The sequence below is a fragment of the Psammomys obesus genome, unplaced genomic scaffold (genome assembly GCF_907164565.1).
Source record: "Psammomys obesus unplaced genomic scaffold, mPsaObe1.curated_primary_1811, whole genome shotgun sequence".
Classification (NCBI taxonomy): domain Eukaryota; kingdom Metazoa; phylum Chordata; class Mammalia; order Rodentia; family Muridae; genus Psammomys; species Psammomys obesus.
The window spans coordinates 27,772,478-27,787,367 of record NW_026596117.1 but is presented as its reverse complement, the minus strand read 5'-3'; the positions used below and the strand labels follow the sequence as shown (position 1 = coordinate 27,787,367).

Below are 14,890 nucleotides of genomic sequence, written 5' to 3'. Positions count from 1 at the left end.
GGCTGGCTCAGACTCCAGGAATTGACTCTTATGGTGGCATGTTGCTCTCTGGCAATGACACTATTCTTATTCCTAACTTGAAAATGAGGTATCTTTACACATATGGGCACTCTGAGGGGAAGGAAGAGCCTCCCCACTCCAGAAGACTCTCCGGGATGCCGGCTCCCTGACACCAGCAGAACAAAAGGCCCCTCAGCAATCACCTAAAGAGATAGCCTGCATGGCTGCCCAGTATTAGAGAGTAAAGAAACGAAGAGGAGTCAAACAGAACTGGGAGGAGGAAAAAAAGAAAGCAGTGGGAGCAGGAGCTAGTCTCTCATTCTCAGGACCCCCTCTCATCCCACAGTCTTGACCTACCGGAGACCAATATGGACTTTCAAGCACAAAATGCTATCGTTTAACTACTGCAGCATGAGGACAGTCGCTGAGTGGGGCTGACAGAATCTGGTCTCTGTGGGGATGGTTCTCTTTCTGCTTCTCATGTGAAGTTGCAATGACCCCAACCTGTGTTAATCAACTATCGGTGTTCTGGGTACCTTAAATTTTAGTGGTTAAGAGCCTAATTTATTGCCTCTGTCTCTGTCAGTCCTGCATTCTCTGCCTTGGGGTGTTTGACAAGGCTGAAATTAGAAGGCTTGACTGGGGAACAACCCATCTCCATATTTCCTTGTGGGACTCTAGCAGGGTTCAGCTCTTCAGAGCTATTGGGCTGAGGCTGTCAGTCACAGGCTTGCTGGCTCTTGGCTGAAGTTCTTCCTCAGTTTCCTGCGAGTGGGCATACCCCAAGTGGTAGCTTGCTTCCTCAAAGACAGGGAGGTGAGATTTTGTTAACAAGACAAATGCCAACGTGTTTCTAGAACTGGAAAAACTGGAAATGTGTTGTCCAGTTATGGTCTGAGCCTCAACACTGAATGAGGAGCACAGTAATCAAGGGACCAGGAAGGACCAGCGTCGGACCGCCCTGCGCTGAATGTGGGGACTTACACAGATTTAATTCAACTTCGAGAAACTATATATTGCTCGTTTTACTCCAGGGTTCGAGTCCAGGTGGGTTTTCATGTTTCAACCTCATACCATCTTCCCAGAGCTTTGAAAGTCTCTTCTCATTTACACAAGTGCATCCTAGGGATGGAAAAAGCTACCTGCATTTAGAAGATTTATAAGGGTAATAAAGTCAGGGGTGGAGAGACCTCTCATATAGAGATGAATAATTTGGATCCAAAGGATCACATACCTAATTCAAATAACTTAAGGACCAGAGCCTGCTGGCTAATGTGCCTGAAAAAGCCTGAGAATGAAGCCCAAGGGACATGCTACCTGATGTCTAAGACAGTAGCAGAATCCCTGGTCACTGGGCGTAGACACCACACTTGCCTTCCTGTGTTGACAAGGAAAGTCCTGCATGTGGCTGTTTCTCTGCCTGAGAGAACTGTGGATGAGGGCAAGTCCCCAAAATCAGCGACCTGCTGGTCAGCTGGCAGCAAACTACTCTACTGATGGCCTGGTAGCTTCAAGGCCACCCATAGGTTCACTGTGTAGAGTGCTTGCCACCTGAGCACAAAGTTATGAATTCAGGGTCCCAGCACCCACAGAAACCTCAGGGTGCATGTGTCTGTGAGCCCAGTGGCGCGAGGTGGACACTTGCTGATCAAAGATGGTCTATCCAAACTAGTCAACTCAAAAATGAGGTAGGGGCTGGAGAAATGGCTCAGCACTTAAGAGCGCTGGCTGCTCTTCCAGAGGACCTGCGTTCCATTCCTAGCTCTGTTTGAGGAAGGTCCATCAGTGAGGATAAGGACCATTCCCCAACTATCCCTGATTGCTTGCCTTCTGTCTGATCTCTCCGTAGTCCACCTGTTTCCCAACCAAGACAAAGTCCACCCAGCCTGCCATTTTGCCAAACTCAATGAGCTCCTCAGCTGCCCGGCCTGCAGAGCCCACCGTGACCACGTCCAAGATTGCACACTGCTCTCCAGTCACCCCGGTGTGCCTCAGAGGCTCCTGTACCAGTGTCACAGTCTGTCCCTGGTCTGTCTGATCTGTGAGTCTGCCCAGTGTCCAGACTCACACAGTTCCATCAGAGGGAAGGACGCCCCTTGCACCCTAGTGTTTGCCCCAGTACCTCACACTACAGTGTTCAACCTAGTCCATACCTGACCCCTGACCCCATAGTACCCAGTGTCTCATGCTCCCTGTCTCACCCAGGTCCCACTGTTCCCCATCTCAGCCTAGTCCCCTGTCTCCTTAGCTTCTAACTTCCACAAGTCACTGTAGTCTAATGCCAGTTATTCTGGCTCCTATGACTTCTCACCCCAGCATAGTCCACCATGGAGCTCATTGTCCAAATCCCTTGATTATGATGTCACATGACCCACCAACCTTCTCTTTCCTAATGTCACAATAGTGCCACCAGAGTGCCTGGTTTCACAGATCACCCCAGTCCCTACTCTGTAGTGTGTCCCAACTCACCCTAATCCCAAACCATGGCCAGCCCACATCCAGCCCCTTTCCCAAGCTCAACTTAGTCTGCAAATGCCCCTGCTGAGTGGGAAGCTGGTCCCCACTCCACCCAAGCTCACTGTGGTAGGCCCCTCCCCCACTCTGCCCAAGCTCACTGTGGTAGGCCCCTCTCCCACTCTGCCCAAGCTCACTGTGGTAGGCCCCTCTCCCACTCTGCCCAAGCTCACTGTGGTAGGCCCCTCTCCCACTCTGCCCAAGCTCACTGTGGTAAGCCCCTCCAGCCCGGACACCTGTCCTTGTAACCTACCTCTCAGTCTTCTAACACAGCCATTTCTGTCCTCAACACACCTGCTTCTGCCTGTCCCCACAGCCTCTCTTATTGCCAGATACACTACAGTGGTGACACGCAGCGGCTGCTAGCCTGCCTGCTACCCTACTCACCCCAGTCTACCCGGTGTGCTAGGCTCCTTACACTTCCTGCGCACACTGAGGACATACCAAACCTCACCTGACCCGTGTCCGGTCGGTCCTCCACTCATCCTACAAAGCCCCTGCCTAACCTAGGAAAACCCATTCCCCATCTAGCCGATCAGTGTCGCAGGCCTTGCCCTGCCCCACATGCTCCCCCACATGCCCAACTCATCCTGTTCTGTGGCCGCCTAGCATGCTATCCTGCCCTGTCCCCAAACCTATACCTATGGTACCTTACTGGCCACCTGCACACCAGCCACATCCTGTCTGGCCAGCCTGCCATGCTCCCCAGCTTGCCCTGTTCCACCCAGGGCATCCCATTACCAGCGTACCCTGCTTACCTCTCCTGTCACTCTGCACGTTAGCCTAGCGTTCCCAAGCAGCCTTGGTTCCTATCTCACCCTGTCAATCCAGTGCCCCTACCCAACTTAGTTCACAGTGACCTGCAATGACACTGAGGCCTGGCCCTCATCTCATCCTGGTACACTTCCCACTGACCCGCCAGCGCACCCAGCAATCCAACAGTTGCCTGCTCTTTCAGAATCTGGCACATACTGTCTGTCCCTCAGCTTTCCATCTGACCAAACAGCTCCAATCCCACTTTGCTCAACTCTACAAACATCCCACAACTGCCTATGTGTGCCCAGACTGCACTTTCCCCCAGCTCATAGGAGCTCTCCAGTTTCCAATCATCTTGCCTACCAGGATCCCTGCCTCATCCTGGTCTCTGGAGGATATTTTATTCCTAACTATCCTCAGATCACACAGCCTGCTGGGGTCCCTAAGATTCTGCAGCTGGCTGGCCTGCCGCCTGCCCGTTTTTCACTCCACCCTATTCCACCAGCATACCCCATTCTGTGGGTAACCCTAACTCCTTCCCAGCCTGGCTTTCCATCTGCATCACCACCGAAAGCAAATGGTATGATCGTACACAAAAGAACACTTGAAATTTTAATTGTATACCTCCTGCATTTATCATGGCTTTGCAATTTTAGTCTGTCCCTCTGACTGAAGACTCTGCAAAATGACTCACACACAAAAGTTGGTAATTGCACAGTCACAAAGTAAATACGTGGAAAGGAAATTTTGTCTTGCTAGTTTTGTAAGAGGGGAAGTGGTCCTGTGGATAGATATGTTGAAAGACTTTGGTCCTCATGAGACCAACTAAACAACAGCAAACATTTCCAGGAAGATGCCAGGTCAGGCTCTCTGGGCTGGAGATTTGCATGGGTCAAAGTCAAGAGCTTACAAACGATAAAGGGGGCTAAGGTGAAGCCACAGAGGGAATGAACAAAAGAGGAAGTGAGGGAAGCAGGGTGGGGATGGAGCAGCGGGTTCAAGCAGAGGGCTCCGCTGGGGCCGAAGGGTGGGGGCTGGGGACTCTCCCTCCTCCCCATCCTCACAAACGCCTTCCCCGCCCTCACAAACCCTCTATGACTCTCCCTGCTCTGTGATGCAGATCTGGCACTTACAGGGAGGCCCACGAAGCCTCGGCTCTCAGTTTCCGTGCAATTCACACTATGGAGGACGTTCTCTCCTTTCTGGGTAACACCACCAAACCATGTCTGCTAAGCTTCAGCTCAGTCTTCATGGACTTTTACCCCAAGGGCCTCTTTCTGAGTGTGGTAGGAGTGCTTCTTTTGTACCTGACGTACCCAATACTGAAACCCTTCTTAGCCACACGGACCAATCAAGACACCCACAAGGTAAGGCAGTATGTGAGTTCCTAGGGAGTTTCTTCCTTTGTAGAGAGGAGAGAACACTGCTATCTTAGAGCATGGAGCCTGGGCTGGAAGGAATTATGGTTTGCGCCTGGACCTACAGCCCACCTCCCTGGGTATTCATGACCAGTGCCGAGCACCCATTCCTGGTCTTACTGACTTGGTTCCAGGTGCCAGGTTTTCTGAAGGAGAGCAGTGTCTGCAGACACTGGGTCCCATGCTCTGGTCCTTCTTCGAATGCTTCTTCATCCCCTTCACCCAGCCTTCCTCCAGCTTGGGCTGCAGGAGAGCGGTGATGAGCACTGGGACCTCTGGGCAGAACCTGGAGCCCGAGCTTCATCTCCAGGACAAAGTGTCTCAGAGAGAACACGACTGAGGCTCTGGCCCCAGAGCGTAGGCTGTTCAGCACAGGACTTCTCAATGATATTCCCAGCTGTGAGTCTTGCAGATAAACGTCCTCTTTTAGTTTCTCAAAGAAGGAAAAACTGAAAATATTCTATCAGGGCTTGAGAGGTGGCTTAGAGGTTAAGAGCACTGGCTGATCTTCCAGAGGTCCTGAGTTCAATTCCCAGCAACCATATGAATCACCACCATTTCTAATGAGATGTGGTGCCCTCTTCTGGCGCATAGGTGTAAGTGCACACAGACTATTGTATACAACTTTTAAAAAAGGGAAATATTCTATCACCTTTGAAAGTAAACAATAAATATAGTAATTAATCTTACTAGGCTGGAATCACAATATTCTGGTTAATGGAAGACTTGGGGATCCTAAGAAAAACAACATTTAAAAATCTTTTTTATTTTTATTTATTTATTTTTGTTCACAGCAACGAGGCAAAGTTAACAGAAGAAGAAGAGTATCATATAAAGGTAGGCTCCCACCTACAGGGTCTTCTCACCCTAGTTTTCCTTTTCCAGTCATTCCCATAGGAGCCCAGGTCCATGAGCTGAGGATATCACAGCATATAGACAATAGAGCCCTCAGAGAAGACAGAACCAGCCCTGAGTCCCTGTTCTGCTCACCTGTGGGCATGAAGCAGTGATGCCTAACCTGGGCATGGGTGCTGCCCACGCAGTGGGCACAGGTGGGACCCAGGGAGGACTACAGGTTGTGTTGGAGCCACAGCTCCTGACTCCTGGTGTCAGGAGCTGGTTCCTGGTGTCACACCTGGATTCTCAGACATCTCTGAGGAAGCCAAGCTCGTGGGCTTCCGTGTCGCACATTGGTGAGTGGACATCCATGATGGAAATGAGAGTGATGAGCTAGCGTTGCTGGCTTTGCCGCTGACAACCTCGTCTCCTGTTTCTTGGTGATTTCAGACTACAGTAGCCTAAGTGTTTACCGTAGACGGACTGTGTGATGCCCACACCTCTCTTTCATTCCATACAACCCACAACCCTGCTTTCCAGAATTCAGAATCTTCCACAGAGGAGCACAGGAGCGGAGGCGGCTGCTGTCTATTGTGCAAAGGTGAGTCTCTTCCCTTCTTTCAGGGCCTGTTACCCACCTCCACCCCCACCCCCAGATCAGGGCATTCCAGAGACTTAGCATAGCCTGCTCTTGTCATGGGAGGGATAGCCAAAGGAATAAGTACATAAACTGGGGGGATGAGGTGAGGCTGTCTCCTCCCTGGCAGCCAAGGACAGAGAAAAAGGAATAGGCACACAGGATTTGGGTGTCCATACCCAGGATGGGCCTTGTAGGCCCTCTGTCTATGCATGGTGTTCCTCCTGGTTTTGTTCTGTTGCTATGATAAAATACCACAACCAAAACGAACTTTCAGGAGCAAAGGTTTGTTTCAGCCTGCAAATCCAGACCATAGGCAGTTGTTGAGGGAGGTCGAGGCAGGTCTGACTGCCATTCTACAAGGCATTACCTACAACCAAGGAATTTACTTTCTAGCCAAGAAGTAAGCAGGAGCTATGGAGAATGGTGCTTGCTAGCTAGCTATTGTATAGGTAGGCTCATAGTCAAGCTAGTTCTTACACATGTCAGCACCATCTCCCTAGGGATGGTTCCGCCTACAGTGGGCAGGGCCCTTCCATAGCAATCATTAATCAAGAGACTCCCTTACAGACATGGCCGCAGGCCTGTCCTATTTAGGCAATCCTTCCAGTGAGGCTATTCTCTCAGGTGAAGCCAGGCTGTGTCAAGTTCTAGTCAAGCTGACCTAGAACACAGGTCCTGACTACAGGTCTGAGCTTTCTCTGTTCTTCAGCCCCTTGGGACAGATGTATGACCCCTCCCACCTTCGGCAAGTGCTTTGTCCTGACCCCTGCTGTGATGTGTGCAACCGAGCAACCGCTAAGGTCAGTCGACTGCTCTCATGGGCCAGTCTGCGAGATGATGCCGCCTCTGTGTCCAGCATGACCTCCACAGCTTCTGTGACCGAGACCTCATTTACTCTGCTCCCTTCCCTCTCACCGAGCCCTTCAAGATGTCACATTTCCTCTCTTCCACCTTCTCCTCCCCCTCCTACTCCCTCTATTCCTTCGACTATCAAGGCTACCCCCTTGGAAGATATAGTTCTGGGCACACTCCAGGTTGACACCCGGCCATCAGAGCTGATTTCTGTCACAAGGCCTTACATTCCGCTGGACCACATCCTACCTCATCCACTTCCCATGTCCCCACCCAAGGCACAGCATGCCACTCAGCAAATGGAACGGCCTTTAAAACGAGAAGCCACTCCATCCATGGTGGGCCGTCCTCGTAAGCAGCTCATGAATGCCACAACAAATAAGGGTTCTTGTGGAGCCCTGTCAGAGCTCTCCCGGCAGCAGACTGGCGCTGACAACAGCATCTCCCCATCCCAGTCGGAAGGCTTAGTTAACCAAGAGACACATAATTGCCATTCTTCTGAAGCTTATCTGGGTGGACAAAACACAGGTCATTTTACAGTGCCTGGAAACCTCTCTTTCCCCAGTTCTGAAATCCTGGCAGTGCGTAAGAGACAAGACAAAAGTCAGGCTGACGTCCTTACTCGGAAGGATGAGGGAAAAGAGTATTTCCAAAAAGCTCTTGCAATTTGGAAGAAAAAAATAGGACCAGTGGCCGAGGTTCAGCAGCACTCAGATGGCTCCCTTTGCCTGCGGGATAGCAAAGGCGTTCTCAGCAAGCTGAATGTGCACCAGGGGCTCGTTCAACTCCCGGCCTCCACAAGCCACTTAGAGCCCAAGCTCACACAGCACTTCTGGGGCCTCCCCTATCTCCACAGTGAGTCCATGGGTACCATCACCACACTGTCCACTCACTGTTCCTCAGCGTGCATCTGGTTCAACAGAACCTCAGACACCCCAGCCATGACTCACCGCACACCTCTGTCCTTGCCGGAAAGTCAGTCACAGACCTTGACCCAGTCTCAGTCCCAAAATGTCCTGCTTCAACCTCTAATCCCACTGCCACCGGCGCCGCCGCCTCCTCTTCCTCCTCAACCTCAGCTTAGCATCTGTGGGGTATATTTTCATGGATCCCAAGATGTGGCAAGATCTCTGCTGCAATCTGAAATCCACTGCCTAGAATACAGCATTGTGACAAAAGAACAGGAGAAGGGGTGGGGTTTGCCCTCTGTGGTCCAAAAATCTCAGGAAGAAATCTGTCCCCTCCCTTCCAAGCCCTCACTGGCCAGCCAGGCCTCTGAGACCTACGTTCTCAAGTCTGTCGATTCTGGACAATTCCCCCTTAGTAATGCATTTCGGAAGAAACTCGAGCACCACCTTCAAAAGAGGCTCATCCTCCAGCGATGGGGCCTGCCACAAGGGATCTACAAGTCTCAGTCGTGGATGAGCCCAGACCTTCCAGAGGCATCTCAGAGCAGCTGTGGGCTCCCATGCAGCTCTCTCTATAAGCACCAGGACAGCAAAAACCTACCCAAGACTGTGTTGAACCAGCCCGGAAGCTCCCAAGAGAGGTTCTCAGAGGCTGTCTCTCTAAAGGGAAAAGTGGGAAAGGCAGAAGGACACAGTCCAGAGATTGTACAAAAATGCCCGTGGAGTAACACCAACGGCGCCCTAGATAATGGCCTGCAATCTGACTGTAAGACAAGCCCACCGTGCCACTCAGGAAGTCCGCCAAGCAGACCTTCAGGGACCTCACAGGTGAGCCAATGCCGGAAAAAGATTGAAGCTGCCCTGCAAGAACATTTGAGCAGACATCTCTATGAAATCAATCATGATCAGGTCCCTGGCCCTACATCCAGATCAGGACATCACCCTCCCCCTTTAACGTCATGTGTGAGCATCAAAGATCACAAGGCCCAGAGACAGTCACCTCCTGATAACAAGGTTGAGCATGTCAAGAACATACAGAGAATCGCAAAGTCTGTTATGCAACAGACATCCATTATCTTAGACAGCACCAGCCTGGAAAAGTCACAGGACAATATACACAGCCGAGATGTGCCCAGAATGTCGGCTAAGGCTAGCCCTGTGCCATTGGAGAAGAGATTAAGTTCTGACGAAACAGTCCATGGGCCTCAAAAAGCAAATACGAATGACAAAAATGTATTTGCACCCAGCAAGGTCAGTAATATAGTCAAGGGAGGGCAGCTCAGTGGTCTTCAGCCACAACCTACCAAGACCTTGAAAACCAACCAGTGCAAGAGTACCCAAGGGGCAGATGGGAATACAACAAAAGCACACAGTACCCTGTTAGCTGGAAGGGCCATGAAGGGAACATCAGGTCCCCAGGAAATTCAGACATCTGACTTTAACACTCAGGTATCCTGGGAAGAGGAATTTAAATCAGAGAGCAGTCAGACCATCCAAGCTCTAGGGCCCCAACGCAGCGTGCTCTTTATCTCAGATAAATTCACTTCCAAAGCTTTACTTAAGTGTGAGCCTTCCAGCCGATCCGTGGATGCTGCTTGGGTGCAACAGGCCCGCTCGCCCACAGCGGGGCCTTCTGTGGAACAGCAACAGGAGCCCCGGATGTCTCCATCTGTCTTAGACAAGGGCCAGAACAAGGAGCTCCCTCCATCTGCCAAGATGGTATGCCCCGTTCCCAGGAGAGCAGAGGAGCTTGGTGCAGGGGTTGCAGGGGTTGCAGGGGCTACGATAGTCCAAGCCAGTGGGAAGAGCTACCACGCACAAGGCAGCCCAACACAAAGGAACCGTGGGGAAAAGCCCACCCAACCCCTCCCCGGGAAGGCTCCGACCCCTCCTGAACACCAGTTCAGAAAGCACGTCAAACACTTTTTCCAGTGGCTTGCTCCTGACAGAAAATGCAAAGGGCAGGAAGTGTTCCTGAGAAAGGGTACGCCCCCATCCTCACCCAGGTATGACCCAAAACTAAAGGGGAGAGCTACCCTTCCTGGGAACACTGTAGCTCAGAAAGCCATGAGAGATCTTGGGGAGATCCCCAAGGAACAAGCGGGGCACAAGCAGGCTGCAGCAGATAGCACGCACCCCTACGCGCCCTCGTGTCCTCCTACAAAGCCTGTGAGGACTATGCCGAGGAAAGAGTACTGGGTCCAGGCAGAGGCAGTCCAGGGGCATGAGTTCCGCCACCAAGCGACGCACTCTACCGGGCCAACTCCCAGGCCCTACAATCAGGCCCTTGCCTTCGGTGGTCAAAAGAGATCGGCGGAAGAGAGAGGCAGACAGCCCCAGAAATGTGAAGCTTTACAGCCTCGCCCACCTGCGCCCCACAGAGAGCCAGAACTCTGCCAAAACCCCTTGAAAAGTCGAGCTGGGCAAGTTCCGCAGCCGGCGCCCCCCTTTGCTGTAGGAACTTTGTTGGCAGATGTGTCCCGATTATGTGGACAGAAAATTCTGGCTCAGAATTTCAGTGGAAAAAGTCTTCTTCCCCCCAAATAATCCACCTCTTATTACGAGTACGCATTGCCCCCCCAATAAATGTTTTGATGAGGTAGTGTCTTTTGTGTGTGGTGTATGCTTGTTTGCTGTGTGTGGCGTGGATTTTAGGTGACACGAACCTTGTGTTTAGGGAAAGGGCTGGGTTAATTCAGCTCTCAGAGAGTGGCTCCTGTGTGCTCCTAAGAGTTATCTTGGCTCTCTGGGCTCTTTTGAAGAATGGATGAGCTGTGCCTTGAAAAGAATTTGGTCCTGCTTCCTGACTCTCAGCTGAGTTATTGCCAAAATGTGGCCGCCCACACTTCCCCTCATCGGCTTTGGTCTTACCGTACGATGTGTCGCCTGCAAAAAACAGTTCTGGGAGAACAGAGCTGTTCTGAGTGAGCGTGACTATGGTGGCAATGTACCTACAACCACAGGTGCCGTCTGGCCCCACACAAGGATGCTTGCTAATGCCTCCTTGCCGCTCTGTCCTTGCCACTGAGCTGTGTCCACTGGAAAGTCACCTCAGAGAAATATTTCCCTTCCCTGGCCTAGAGCGACGATACTTTCAGAGAAAATTGTCACCCTGCTGTCTGTCGGTGTCAGAAATATATCTTGGGAGGTTAGCTTTCTTTCAGGTTAAAAAGGGGGGCTAAGAGTAAGAGAAATGTGTATTTAAGTAGAAATGAATGACAAGCATAAAGACAGAAATGGCATTGCTACTCAAAAAGGAGGCCACTTGATAACCCCATACTTTCTCCCTACACTTCCTCCCATACCTCCCTGCCAGATGTCACTCTGTCAGCATCTTCTGGGGCTGATATTGGTGCTGCGGAGCCCATTTGCTGTCCGTGCTAGAACTTGTGGCTGTCACTTGAGCATGTGGCTGTCCAGGTGCTGGATGTCTGTCTTGCAGGACATGCCTGGCTCCAGACATTTATGCTGCCTCCCTCCCGTCCATCCGTTCCTGTGGCATGTGTGCTCTTGCTCTTGGGGTGTGGAGGGCACACCATGCTGCTGCGTGGCATTGATGCTGCAACAGCCCTGTCAGCACGCCCACCTCCCCAGCTAATGCCGCCGTCCTCCGCTGCCCATTTCCCCAGCCAATGGTGGTTCTCCACTGTCTCAGTCAGGGTTTCTATGGCTGGGGTGAAGCAACTTGGAGAGGAGGTGGTTAATTTGGTTCACATATTCCAAGTTACAGTCCTCAGAGGGAAGCCAAGGCAGGGACTCAAAGCAGGGGGGAACCTGGAGGCAGGAGCTGACACACAGGCCATGGAGGAGGGTTGCTTACTGGCTTGCTCCTCATGGCTTACTCAGCCTTTCTTATAGAACCCAGGACCATCAGCCCAGTTCCCTTCCGCATGGACTGGGTCCTTCCCCCATCAATCACTAATTTAAAAATTCTCTCCAGGCTTGCCCGCTGCCCAGTCCTATGGAGGCTGCAGAAGAGATTGCATTCTCAGTTGGGGTCCCCTACTCTCAGGTGACTCAACTCTGTGTCATGTTGACAGAAAGCCAGCCAGCACAGCTACTTAATATTTTTCCAGGCTTCTAAGTAGACTTGGTAATTTATATCCGTCTGGCCTGCCAGCCTACAATTACCCTCATAGCTGTCTTTCCCTGCCAACCTGGCCAGTTAATGTAGGCAAACACACCCTCGTGGGCTAACTTCTGATCTGCCTCTATGACTGCTCCCTGGGGCCTGGGGTCCTGTTCCCAGGTAAGCCTAGCAGGCCTCCCAAGCCTCACCTGATTTCAGCCCTCTCCACTCACTGCGGCCCATTCTACGTGTCATTTCCCAACTGACCTACCAGCTGGTGCATTTTCCCAGCTTACCTTGCATGGCCCTGCAGGCTAGGCTAACCATTTGCCTGTCACCCCTCTCTTCAGCCACATCACCACGACCCCGCCTGAGCCAGTGCCTCTGGGCCTGCAAGCAGCCTGGGTCAGAACCCTCCCATTCATGTACTGCCCGCAGCCTATCACACTGCATGCGACACGTGCCCAGGGCCACTGCTCCCCTCATGTCACTGTTGTCCCCTAGACCCCACTGCGGATCTCCTATAACCTGGCCTGCCACATGCTCTGTTCTCCAGTCTACCCTAGGCTACCCAGTGTGCCAAGGTAGCATCCTACTTGTCTCCCATGCCTACTTATTCTGTTTCTTGCGCATCCTGCTCAGCCTAGCCGGCCAACCAGCACGTCTCTCAGGGCCTCCTGCTCTGCTTCTGCCTGAGCCTTCAGCAGACCCTGCCTCTGCCTTGTGTTACTCCATGCTTGCAGGCCGGTGTCTCCAAGTCACCCCATCCACCTGCTAGCGTGCTCTGCCGTTTCATGCTTTGTGACCCCTCTATCCATCCTCCTCTGGCCTACAAGCAGTCTGACGTTTGCCTACCTGACCCTGTTCCACCAAGATGTCCCATACCATAGCATGTATGGCTGCTGCCTCACCCCAGTGTAGCCCACTCATTTGGCTCTGGCTCTGCAACTGATTCTAGCACCTTCCAGAGGCCTCTCTTTCAGTCTCATCCCAGTCCTCTTCCATGTGACCTCCATTAACATTCCTCTGGTCTCCATCCCCCTACCTCACCCTGGCCCATGGCAGCCTTGCCCAGCCAAGCTCACATTGCAAATTTGTGGCCAATCTGTTTAGTCTCTCATCTCCCACTAATGACAATTTAAGTGACTGGTTATCAAATTAGCCTGGTCCACAGCCTGTCAGACCACAGTATACACTGACACCCAGACCAGCTGCCCAACTCACTTTAAAACACACACACACACACACACACACACACACACACACACACACACACAGCAACACCAGATTTTATTTCTAGGACCTAAATCCCACTTAGTTTCATAGAAACAGTAAAGAATTGTCAGATTTGGACCAAAATCCCTTCCCTAAAAATGGGACTGCCAGGGCCAGAGGGTGGTGGCATATATGCCTTTAATCTCAGCACTCAAGAGGCAGAGGCAGGCGGATCTCTGTCAAGTCAATGCCAGTATGGTCTACAAAGACAGTTCCAAGAAAGCCAGCCAGGGCTACATTGTGATACCCTGTCTCAAAAAAGAGAAGAAGAGGGAGAAGGAAGAAGAAAAAGAAAAAAGGAAGAAAAATAAGAAAGAAGGAGAGATAAAGAAAATGGGCCTGTGAAGCTCTACATAGGAAACAGGTCTGGAGAACTGAGCTTAAAACAATTTTTGAAACCAAAGTTATTGACAGCTGCTCTCTTCTGACGGAGGGCTAAGAACTGGATACAGATGCTGGAGTCCCCTGGCCGACAGGGTGAGGTGCAGGCTTCTCACGAGCACTCCCAGCTAAACATCCTGGGCCTTCAAAGGTGGCAGCTGTGGGTGTGGCAGAGGGCTTACCCAGAACAAGGGCCAGGAAGGCCTCCATGAGATCTCAGGCTGGGTTGTGAACTGGAGAGGCTGCTGGGCCAGTGGAAGGGTTTCACGAGAAGACAGCACGTCTCTCTTCCAGCCTCCGAAGCCGAGGTGGTCCCTCATTGCTCTCAGTACGGTTGCTAGCCTCCTTGTCTGGGGAGCTTCCTGCCATTTGTCCATCTGCCTCCTCAAATACTTTTTTGCTCATGCCTCTGGATTCCACACACCCACAAGCCTTGGAGTCACGCTATGTTGAGGGCCACATTCTGATGGTTTGTCCCATCACAGGAGATGGAGTGTGAGGGACAGTTAATCTCCCTAGTGCTTATCTCATTGTCCTTCATGCTTCATTTCTCTTTCCTGTTTGCGACTCTTTAGATTTTCTACTCTCAGTGTGGAAAGCCTACCGTCTTGGAGAGTAGGGCCTCGTCATGCCTGCAGTCTCCCAACTCAAGTCTTGTCTACCCAGTCTACTGTCAACGACTACTGGCCTGGCCAATCCAAGTTATTTCCTAGCTTGCCTAGGCTGCTGTCAAGCCATGTTTCTTTTCTTACCATGGAATACTGCCAAGTGGCATGTTAGCCCACCACGCTCAACTTGAAAAAGTTCATGCAGCATGACAAATTCACTTCTCCTCAGTACACAGTCTGTCCTGTCTCCCAGGCCACCCAGCTCTCCAGTCCTGCACATCTCTGACCAGATCTATCCCACCCAAACATCCTCTCCTGGCTTTTAACCCACTCAACACAGCACACTTCGTTCGCTGTAGCTGTCTGTCCTCAGCCCAGCAGTAATCCAATGACCCTATAGCATCTGATCACTGACAAGCGCTTCTTAGGAACACGCCTACCCTTGTCAGTGACTTCATACTGAGGGGACCACTGTTCTCAAGAATATGGAAAGCATCAGCGAGGGAAATTGTGAGCTAAGGAATGGGCTCCAACTCTCCTGACAACCAGGGACTGAAGAATCTCTTCTCAATATGTCACTTCCAAGAGTCTCAGGGAATAATTCAAGAAGCACAAAGAGGAAACCAGTAAAG

The 14,890-nt window shown here is 51.6% G+C and overlaps 1 protein-coding gene across 1 annotated transcript in view; it reads left to right on the top strand.

The window, feature by feature from the left end:
- The window catches only part of LOC129692784 (spermatogenesis-associated protein 31D1-like), a 31,419-nt gene extending 20,947 nt beyond the window's left edge, over positions 1–10,472 (top strand). The window contains exons 5-8 of the mRNA XM_055629268.1: positions 4,391–4,637; positions 5,483–5,525; positions 6,066–6,126; positions 6,875–10,472. Coding sequence (XP_055485243.1) covers positions 4,391–4,637; positions 5,483–5,525; positions 6,066–6,126; positions 6,875–10,472 — 3,949 coding nt within the window. The remainder of the gene's footprint in view (positions 1–4,390; positions 4,638–5,482; positions 5,526–6,065; positions 6,127–6,874) is intronic.
- Positions 10,473–14,890: the final 4,418 nt, after the last annotated feature.